At 45.4% G+C, this 11,460-nt stretch overlaps 1 protein-coding gene across 1 annotated transcript; it reads left to right on the forward strand.

Moving 5' to 3' along the window:
* Positions 1–516: 516 nt before the first annotated feature.
* Positions 517–8,024, forward strand: LOC140358765 (ectonucleotide pyrophosphatase/phosphodiesterase family member 7-like; the record flags this gene model as incomplete). The annotated part of the gene is made up of 6 exons (XM_072443814.1): positions 517–757; positions 1,755–1,900; positions 2,030–2,659; positions 4,640–4,877; positions 6,622–6,733; positions 7,946–8,024. Coding segments are annotated over exons 1-6 (1,446 nt in total), but the record flags the coding sequence as incomplete, so codon positions are not given.
* Between the last annotated feature and the right edge of the window lie 3,436 nt (positions 8,025–11,460).

Genomic DNA, 11,460 nt, shown 5'->3' on the forward strand with positions numbered 1-11,460 from the left:
ACCTTTAAAAGATCGACTGTTTCTCCTCAGAACTTTCAAAAAGCCTATTCTTAACACCTCCAAAGTTACTGGACTTCACAACCCTTCAATCATCAAACACATATTGGATATATAAACAGAAAATCCTAATACCAGTGTTAGAGTCATCAGTATAAACATGTACGAGACAAAAGGGATATCGTTCAGAAGGTTTCAAATGTATAAGCGTTGGTGAAACATACATAAACTCACTCACAGCAGGTAAATGAGTCCGGAGAGAGTCCAGAGCAGGATGACGACTCAAAAAAACCTTCTCAACTTGACCTCAACCCGTCACCGTTCATTTTTACGATCTGAAAGCGTTTGAACAATTAGACGGATTTAAGAGCCGCAGATTAGAGCTCGAGTTTGCCATAAACATCCGCCGTTCTCAAGACCCGATCAGATAAGATAAAGCGGTGAAACTTTGCTCCGAGCCGGCAGAAGGATCTGGGCCGTCGCGGGGCAAAGACGTCGGGTGCAGATCGGACAAAGAAAATGCACCTTCCCGTTCTTTTGTGTCTGGTCTGGGGCTCCGTCGCGGCGTTGCCGTTGCCGTTGGCGACCAAGCCGAGGCAGAAGCTGTTGCTGGTTTCGTTCGACGGGTTTCGGTGGGATTACGACCGCGACGTGGACACCCCGAACCTGGACCAGATGGCCAGGGACGGAGTGAAGGCCCAGTACGTGACGCCGCCGTACCTGACCATCACCAGCCCCACCCACTTCACTCTGCTCACAGGTGAGACTCGCCACCGCTGACGAATTGATGCAGCCGAGTTTAACGCCATCATGTGGGGCATTCCATGCACGCAATTGTATCGCCATGGATGCAGGAAAGTTTTATACTACTACTACCACTACTACTACTACTACTACTACTACTACTACTACTCAGGGTGTCTTAGTGAAGGGACCGTTTGTTCTTTCTGTGGTGAAATACTGAATAACAGACAGAAGGATGTGAGTTTTGTGTTCAGGCAATGACTTTAGACAAAGTAACTAAAGCACCAGCAGAACTTTATGTAAAATGTTAAGAACACCTTAAAATAACAATAATGAGCATGTATGGATGAACTTTAAAGAATAAGAAGCTCTTGACACATTTCAAGTCATCAAAGTTCTCAGGAGGAAAAGTAGAAGATACAGTCGTTCTATGAGTGAAAAGACTTTGCATCGGAGCTCAAGGGACTTTCTCAAGTCTGAGGAGAAGGTTCAAGACCAGACTCCACAGAGCAGACTCCACAGAACAGACTCCACAGAACAGACTCCACAGAACAGACTCCACAGAACAGACTCCACAGACCAGACTCCACAGACCAGACTCCACAGAGCAGACTCCACAGAACAGACTCCACAGAACAGACTCCACAGAACAGACTCCACAGAACAGACTCCACAGACCAGACTCCACAGACCAGACTCCACAGAACAGACTCCACAGAACAGACTCCACAGACCAGACTCCACAGACCAGACTCCACAGAACAGACTCCACAGAACAGACTCCACAGAACAGACTCCACAGAACAGACTCCACGGACCAGACTCCACAGACCAGTTTAGACCTGACTTCAGGCCCAGTTTAGTCTTGACTTCAGGCCCAGTTTAGTCCTGACTTCGGGCCCAGTCCAGTCCTGACGTAGACTTGCTCCTGCTCTGGTCCAAGTCGAGGTTCAATTCCGGATTCGGTCGGTTTGACGTGGTTCGTTTCCGTGAACACTTCCTCTGTTGCTCAGGCCTGTACGTGGAGAACCATGGAGTGATTCACAACATGTGGTTCAACACCACCAGCTCCAAGATGCTGCCGTACTATCAGACCCAGTTCAAGAACGAGTGGTGGGACAACGGCTCGCTGCCCATCTGGATCACGGCGCAGAGACAGGTCTGTACGAGGCACCATCAGCGTAAAACTGTAAGATGAGCCTGTTGTCATCAAGGCGATACGCGTTAACCCATATAGATTTGATTTATGATTTATACATTTACATTTCTGCTGGTTCATCGTTTCCAGGGTCTCAAAGCCGGCTCCTTACATTTCCCCGGCACCGCGTCCAGCTACGATGGGGAAACGGCTTTAGTCCAAGAGGTGGAGCCGCCCATGTACGACTACTCAAACGAGACGGCCTGGCGCGAGAACACGGACAAGATCATGGGCTGGTTCAGGGATCAAGACTTGGATTTCGTCTCCTTGTATTTCGGAGAACCGGATAAAACGGGACATCGCTACGGCCCGAAATCCCCCCAAATCCAAGAGATGGTGAAGCAGGTCGATCGCACGGTCGGATACATGCGGCAAACGGCCAAAGATTACGGTTTGGACGACTGGTTGAACATCATCGTGACGACGGATCATGGGATGAGCGACGTCTACCGCAACGGGCTCGTCGAAGAGATCACGCTGTCCAAAGTCCCCGGGTTTTCCTTTAAAGATCTGTCGTTTTATTTGTTGGATTATGGTCCTAGTGGGATGCTCCTGCCCAAAGCGGGGAAGCTGGAGACGGTCTACAACGCCCTCAAAGGGGCGCATCCACATCTGCACGTTTATAAGAAAGAAGAGCTCCCGGAACGGATGCACTTCACCAAGAGCCAGCGCATATTACCCATCATCCTCTGGGCGGATCCAGGATATGTCATCAACGGGGTGAGTGGGCAGCATTTCTGAGAGATTTTCCTAATATTCAAAAGCTGATGTGTGTGACGTGACAGTTCTGGTGGCGTCTCATGGAAGGGTCATTGTTTCGCCTAAAATGTGGCCTATAGTTCACTCTACAGGCGTTTTTTTAGGAATGGTACGAGACTCATTTCGCTTTCCCTTGAGAATCTTTGGGGACCCAGATTTACACCAGGGTTGGGCATGCCTTGAACAGCAGTTCTGTTCCAGAAGTGTTGATTTAACTTTGTTCACAGGAATTTAGCAAATGGAGAACTGTCCCAGAGTGCACCCTGTCCTTAGACCCTCCTCCTGTGTTGATGACTGGTTCCTTTGCAGATATAGACTGTGGAACCAAAACCACTTAAGAGGAGAGAGGGGCTCATCTAGGGCAGAGAGAGTTCCTCCAGGCAGATGAGGAGCATTGAGGTCTACAGGGTCGTGAGACGGGTTTTGTTGGACTCTTTCTCCGAGTCCCGCTAAAATAATGGACATTTAAAGATCACGGATCATCAGAAGATGCTGCTCCACCTGGACAGCTCTATGGTGAGGTCAGCTCTGTGGTGAGGTCAACTCTGTGGTGAGGTCAACTCTGTGGTGAGGTCAGCTCTGTGGTGAGGTCAGCTCTGTGGTGAGGTCAACTCTGTGGTGAGATCAACTCTGTGGTGAGGTCAGCTCTGTGGTGAGGTCAGCACAACTATTGGACCAGACAATTACATTAAATTAAAAAAGGAAACAGTCGAGATGTGATTGTTTTCGGTAAATTATTTTATATAAACTTTTTAGTTCTAAAACATGAGCTAAAGTTACTCATGTGTTTAAAGTCTGATAACATGTAACCTTCACACAAACACAAACCCAAATTAAAACATGAACAGGAAACTAAATAATCGCTAAACGTAATAAGTCAAATACATTTAGAGAACCAGGACTTTGTATCAGACGGTTTAGAAAAGTCCAGTCGGGGTCAGGCCTAGTCACTCTTCTCCAGCTGATAATAATAATCCTCTCATTATTGTCGTTATCGACCTCCAGCATCGTAAGATAAAGATATAAAGATACAGAGAGGTTTGTGTGTGAGATTATGACGATTATAACGATTGTGACATTTCAAAGCTGACAGAAAGTGCATGAACAGTATCACATAGAACCTGCTCGTCTCCATGGAAACAAACACGTTTACGCTTTTAATGGTACTTGTATGTACTGATCTCTAAAGTGTCTTACAGTCGCCGTGACAGTAATATTCTACTCAACTGTTATTTATTTATGTTTTTCTAGAGCTGGAGTCGCCAAAGTGAATTATTGGTTGAGCAGCTTGTTCGGCACCTCCTTGTCTCCTCAGCACCTCCTTGTGTCCTCAGCACCTCTTTGTCTGTCTCCTCAGCACTTCCCTGTCTCCTCAGCACCTCTTCGTCTGTCTCCTCAGCATCTCCTTGTCTGTCTCCTCAGCATCTCCTTGTCTGTCTCCTCAGCACCTCCTTGTTTGTCTCCTCAGCACCTCCTTGTCTGTCTCCTCAGCACCTCCTTGTTTGTCTCCTCAGCACCTCCTTGTCTGTCTCCTCAGCACCTCCTTGTTTGTCTCCTCAGCACCTCCTTGTTTGTCTCCTCAGCACCTCCTTGCCTGTCTCCTCAGCACCTCCTTGTTTGTCTCCTCAGCACCTCCTTGTCTGTCTCCTCAGCACCTCCTTGTCTGTCTCCTCATCACCTCCCTGTTTGTCTCTTCAGCACCTCCTTGTCCCTCAGCACCTCCTTTTCTCCTCAACACCTCCTTGTCTCCTCAGCACGTCCTTGTCTCCTCAGCACCTCCTTGTCTGTCTCATCAGCACTTCCTTGTCTCCTCAGCACCACCTTATCTCCTCAGCACTTCCTTGTCTGTCTCCTCAGCACCTCCTTGTTTGTCTCCTCAGCACCTCCTTGTCTCCTCAGCACCTCCTTGTCTCCTCAGCACCTCCTTGTCTGTCTCCTCAGTACTTCCCGGTGCAGTTCCACAAAGGAGAGCACGGCTTTGATAACGCAGGGATGGACATGAAGGCCTTCTTCAGAGCTGTGGGACCGGCCTTCGCCCAGAACCTGGAGGTGGGACCCTTCGAGACGGTCAACATCTACCCACTCATGTGCCACATCCTGGGGATACGAGCAGAGAAGAACGACGGGGCCCTGGAGGTCACCAGACACATGCTGAGGAGCCAAGGAGGAGGAGGGAAAGGTGAGGAGGAGGAGCTACAGGAGGAGGAGGGAAAGGTGAGGAGGAGGAGCTACAGGAGGAGGAGGGAAAGGTGAGGAGGAAGAGGGAAAGATGAGGAGGAGGAGCTTCAGGAGGAGGAGCGAAAGGTGAGGAGGAGGAGCTACAGGAGGAGGGAAAGGTGAGGAGGAGGAAAAGGTGAGGAGGAGGAGCTTCAGGAGGAGGAGGGAAAGGTGAGGAGGAGGAGGGAAAGGTGAGGAGGAAGAGCTTCAGGAGGAGGAGGGAAAAGTGAGGAGGAGGAGGGAAAGGTAAGGAGGAGGAGGAAAGATGAGGAGGAGGAGCTTCAGGAGGAGGCGGGAAAGGTGAGGAGGAGGAGCTACAGGAGGAGGAGGGAAAGGTGAGGAGGAGGAGGGAAAGATGAGGAGGAGGAGCTTCAGGAGGAGGAGGGAAAGGTGAGGAGGAGGAGCTACAGGAGGAGGAGGGAAATGTGAGGAGGAGGAAAAGGTGAGGAGGAGGAGCTTCAGGAGGAGGAGGGAAAGGTGAGGAGGAGGAGGGAAAGGTGAGGAGGAAGAGCTTCAGGAGGAGGAGGGAAAAGTGAGGAGGAGGAGGGAAAGGTAAGGAGGAGGAGGAAAGATGAGGAGGAGGAGCTTCAGGAGGAGGCGGGAAAGGTGAGGAGGAGGAGCTACAGGAGGAGGAGGGAAAGGTGAGGAGGAGGAGGGAAAGATGAGGAGGAGGAGCTTCAGGAGGAGGAGGGAAAGGTGAGGAGGAGGAGCTACAGGAGGAGGAGGGAAATGTGAGGAGGAGGAAAAGGTGAGGAGGAAGTGCTTCAGGAGGAGGAGGGAAAGGTGAGGAGGAGGAAGGAAAGGTGAGGAGGAGGAGGAGCTTCAGGAGGAGGAGGGAAAGGTGAGGAGGAGGAGCTTCAGGAGGAGGAGGGAAAGGTGAGGAGGAGGAAGGAAAGGTGAGGAGGAGGAGGAGCTTCAGGAGGAGGAGGGAAAGGTGAGGAGGGGGAGCCAGGAGGAGGAGGGAAAGGTGAGGAGGAGGAGGAGGAGGAGGAGGAGGAGGAGGAGGAGGAGGGAAAAGTGAGGAGGAGGAGGGAATGAGGAGGAGGGAAAGGTGAGGAGGAAGTGCTTCAGGAGGAGGAGGGAAAGGTGAGGAGGAGGAGCTTCAGGAGGAGGAGGGAAAGGTGAGGAGGAGGAGCTTTAGGAGGAGCTTCAGGAGGAGATTCAGGAGGAGGAGCTTCAGGTAGAGCTTTAGGAGGAGCTACAGGAGGAGCTTAAGGAGGAGCTACAGGAGGAGCTTAAGGAGGAGCTACAGGAGGAGCTTAAGGAGGAGCTACAGGAGGAGCTTAAGGAGGAGCTACAGGAGGAGCTACAGGAGGAGCTTAAGGAGGAGCTTAAGGAGGAGCTACAGGAGGAAGAGCGACAAAGCCAGAGAAAACAACAAGATAAAATACAACTGAAGTTCTCTCTTTTACAACAGGTGATTGCAGAGCTATGTGTTCATGTCGTGTGCGATAAACAGGCAATAAAACATAGATAATACAAAACAGGAGGTAGTTTGTTTTTATCAATAAAACTGGGTCATTTTGAATCACACAGATAAGCATCAGACTCAGAGAAAACGGACGACACAAACCACAAGAAAAAAAGCATGATTGGCACTTTTTAGAACGACTTGAGATGTCCCTTTGGCGCCATCATGTGGTCCGTCACTGTAACGACTGCTCTCTAAACAGTGGGATTCACTCGCAGACGTCGCTCTTTTACAGGACTAAACGTGTTGCCGAGCGTCTTCCTGGGTTTAGCGGCCGTCGCTGGGTTTCTGCTCCTCGTTTTTCTGGCGTTGATGACGAGCGCGATTCTGAAGAGGAAAAACCAGAGGTACAAACTGGTTAAAAACACGTCATAATATTTAAGTATTTTTGACTGTGGCTTTAAATACAGAGGTGGATCGGACTTTCTTACTTTTAGTGGTGCAACTTTTTGAATAAAACTTGTACTTTTACTTGAGTAGTATATATTTGGCAGTAACAGTAGAGGTTTTGGTGAGTAAATTTACAAGTGACAAAAGGTTTATGCAGGGGTGTCCAAACTTATACGGGGCAGAGGGCCAAAGACAAACCAACAATGTCAAATTGTGAAGAGTTTGGAATTTTGGATTTGACATTGTTTATTAGGAAAGTGAAAAATAATATTAGGTTGATATAACATCACAATTAATGTATTTTTCCAATTTTACAGTAAATAGTAAAAGATCTTTTAGTTTGCAGGAAGTTTTCAACTTAGCAGGAAGCCTGAAGGCCAACAAAAAATGGTCTGAGGGCCACATTTGGCCCCCGGGCCGTAGTTTGGACAGGCCTGGTTTATGTCGACAATAATAAGGCAAGACACGACAAGAATGTGTTGGTCAGTTTGCTCTGTTTTCTTATTCAAACAAAACGGTTCCTAAAGATGTTTTATTATTTACATTATTCCACTTCCATAGGTTTCTCTGGGACATTGTAAACTCTATAAACGTGAAGCAGCTCCTACGAACACCAAACTGTACAGTCTTTATACAGAACATTCTGAAGGATCTGCTGATGTCTGACTCTATGTCTCATTTATTACAGTTTAAAGTCTAAATAAATGAGTGAAATTTTAAGTCAGATCTCGTTTACTCAAAAACAAAATAAGAAATCCAAAATCCTCCTGAAAATGTTTTTGTGTCTAATATGTCTTCAAAATGAAGCAAGAAATTTAAACCTGTTTATTTTAAACATTTATTTAAATGTCCAACTTGTGTAATTCTGTCAGTTTTTACACATAAAATGACTTATTTCTGTGTGAAAAACGTTACATTTCAGATTGTTTTCCTGTTTCTTGAAGCGCTCTTTCGGATCTGAACTCATTTCTCTAATTTTTTTGTCCGTTCTTTGTTCCAGATTTTGTGACTTATTTTAACGTTTTGTCCTTCCAATTCCTTCAAGTTCAGTTTCCCCCAAACACTCGGGTCACTTCACACTGGAGTTACATTGTTTTTGAAGTCACAACAGTCGTATCCGAGCGACAAAGATCGTCACATTAAGACAAACGACGTTCTGTTCGTTTCAGATCACAACGAGACGGAGAGAAAGAGGAGGAGAAAGAGGAGAAGAAGGAGGAGAAAGAGGAGAAGAAGGAGGAGAAAGAAGAGAAAGAGGAGGAGAAAGAGGAGAAGAAGGAGGAGAAAGAGGAGAAGAAGGAGGAGAAAGAGGAGAAGAAGGAGGAGAAAGAGGAGAAGAAGGAGGAGAAAGAGGAGAAGAAGGAGGAGAAAGAAGAGAAAGAGGAGGACGACAAACAAACTTCATTCTGAACGATCCTGTCGTCGCCCGGCGCTCTGGCTCGTCCGTCAAACTCGGCGATAACGGATTCAAAACAAATCAAATCCAAAAATCAAAACCCGAGAACATCGTCGCACTTGTGTTGAATCCGAGTGAATGAAAATAATAAATGTTTGGTTATTAAATCCGCACGAATCCTGTCGACGCGGCGGCGAAAGTTCAAGCGCTGACCGATGCCGCGGATTTACGGTTCGATCCGATACCGATACCGCTGCGTTTGGTACTTAAACTCCTCGATAACTAACTATTTTACGTTGATTATTATTATTCAAATGTTTGAGCAGAAAACACACGATATGAACAGCATTTATTGCAAAAAGCATGAGAAAACTGCATTTTTTGGGAGATTTTTTTACAATATTTCTGCGCGAGTCGTTTGTGGTCAATTTAACGCAGCGGGTCTTTCAAGAGTAATTAAGCTTTTCAGAAACCGCAGCGACGCTAATGACGTTTAAATTGACGCGAAACTCTGTCTTTTGTTTGTTTTGGACGCGAAAACGCGGTTCGGGTGAGGACAACGTTTGAGCGTTTGCGTCTTTTTTTTTCAAGAAATTTGTATTTATATTTGTCTTGAAATAAAATTAAACGGAGAATCATGACTTTTAATCTTTCTCTCTGTTTTTTATTTACATTTAAAACAACAGAACATGAAAAAATAATAAAAGTCCAGGCATAAATAAAAGTCACGTCTAAACTGCGGGAAGTTTATTTTAGTTTATTTAATAAGGTCTTTGCTTTACTTGGTTACAATCGTTTAAAATCATAAAAGTCAAACATCTGATGGTGTTAACTGTTTTATACATTTAAAATAACCTTTATTCACTAACATTTCACGTTAACGGAAGAACTAAAAGTCTGTTCAAACCTTTTTACAGTTAAAAATATATATATAAAAGAGAAGCACATGTGACGATGACGATGGGGGCGAGAGGTAATATCAATATCATTAAATCTAACTGCCATAAATGAGACTTTTCACGCAGATTTTTAACCAAATAACGGTTGAAATATGTTGTTTCTACAGCAGATTCCTCGTTGATAAAGTGTGAAAATGATGAAAAACTGAAATAATTAGTTAATTTTCGACATTTTGATTTAATACTTTGATTTTTTTTAAATGTAGCTGCCATAAATGAGACTTTTCACGCACATTTTTAACCAAATAACGGTTGAAATATGGTGTTTCTACAGTAGATTATTTGTTGATAAAGTGTGAAAATGATGAAAAACTGAAATAATTTATTCATTTTCGACATTTTAAATTAAAAATGCCGCTGTCTTTGCTTTATATAAAAAGCTCTGATGTGTTTTTAGCGTGTGCACAGTCCAGCGCCGCTACAGAACGTTATAACTTCATACTTTTTCAGTTACGGATCATGTTTGTGTGAAACGAGCCGGGGCTGGAGTCGGATTGGCCCCCGCTCCCCTTTGCGGCCCCTCGTCCCGTTTGAAAACAAGTGATGTAACACGAGGGTTACATAAATGCAGACCCCTGACTGTGGGCCGGGCCGCGCCTACAGTTCATTTAAAAACACAACAACAACAACATTAAATTAAGTTCTGTGCGTTTTAGCTCTTAAAATGTTCTAATAAATTCAGGGTCTGATCTATTCTTTAATTGAGGTAAACCATAGAGATGGTGGCCTTAACGGGACATTTGTTACCCGCCTTTCTCTTGTGTCAAGTTAGATGAGGAACACGCCTATTTCCTGTGATGATGTTCAAAATAAAAGCCGGTTCAAAGGCTAAAAGGACTCAAGAGTGTGTGAGTGATTGTTGTGAATAAAGACTCCACTCAAACTGTGTTGTGTCGGGGTTTTAATGTTGTTTCACCGCTTCGCCGACGACCGACAGGTTTATCTGCCCCCGAAAGAACCAACAGTGACTCGGTCCGGGCCCCGGGGCGAACTGCCTGAAGGGCCAAAAGTCTCTACCTGAACAAAACAGAACCGAAATGTTAATCTTTGGCCATTTTAATTCTGATTAAATGTTCTCTGCACTTAAGATCACTAATGTCGGTCCGTCCCAGGTCTGAGTGTGATTCAGGACCGACGTGGACTGGGCCACGTGGACCGGGCCACAGGAGCACATTACACCACTGCACTGGCTTCTTGTCCATTACAGGATTCATGTTAAGATTCTTTTGTTTTCAAATGTCTTTACTCTGTCCATGACCTGCTCCTCCTCTACAGCTGTACATTTTGTGTTCATACTATTGTTCATAAGTGTTAATACGTCTGTAATAGTTTTTCTTTAATGCATGCCTTATTTGATATATTTTGCTTTTATCATTGTTCATTGTTTTATGTTGCACCGAATCACCAAAACAAGTTCCAGACTGTGAATTTTGTTCACTGACAATGGCTATAAACCTTTTCTGATTCTGACTCGTACCCACATGAAGACCAAAGGACACGAGTTTCGAGGAGCTCGAAGTAGAGCCGCTGCTCCTGGTGGCTCGGGCGTCAATGTCTGAAGTGTCTTCTTCTTCTTCTTCTTCTTCTTTGGTGTTTTATGGTGGTTGGTATCCAAGTGTTACATTACTGCCACCTACTGCAGTTAGAATTTAGACTTTATTCTCCAAACTTTACTCTTGATAATTCCCTCCCCGTCCGACTTTATTCTTTAGACTTTATTCTTCTCCCTTCTTCCTCCCAGTGCTCATAATGTACACTTATATAATGTTATATTTTCTCTTCCCGAGCGGCTAGGAGGGACTTTAACTGTGAATGAAAATTATATGGTAAAATTTTAATCTAAAGTTGGATTCAACGTGACGTATCCAAAACGCTTTTATAACAGCGCAATTCCCAAAAAGATGACTAATAGTTTCAGGTTATTTATTTTTTTACCAACACCAATATTTTTTTTGTGCCCACGTTTTTGCCCGCGTTTTCGCTTGTGTTTTCGCCCACGTTAAAATTGTTATCTAAAGTTGGATTCAATGTGACATATTATAAGAGAAAAATATATAAATGAGGAGCGCTGCGTGGGTACTGAAAGTCCAGAAAAAGGTAAAATTATATACGAATTATAACTTGTAAACAGTCTTTCCAAAACGCTTTTATAACAGCGCAATTCCCAAAAAGATGACTAATTGTTTCAGGTACATTTTTTTACTAAGTTTTACCGCGCGCGGCCGGAGTGACTTTTACTGTGAAACCCCGCGCTCCCTCCCGGTCCTCTTCCGCTCCTCCGCCCCGCCTCTTCCGGCTCCTCCCCCTCCTGCTCCGCCTGCCTCTCGTC

The sequence above is a fragment of the Eucyclogobius newberryi genome, unplaced genomic scaffold, assembly GCF_026437365.1.
Source record: "Eucyclogobius newberryi isolate DKJ021-1_F unplaced genomic scaffold, fEucNew1.0.hap1 SCAF_13, whole genome shotgun sequence".
NCBI lineage: Eukaryota > Metazoa > Chordata > Actinopteri > Gobiiformes > Gobiidae > Eucyclogobius > Eucyclogobius newberryi.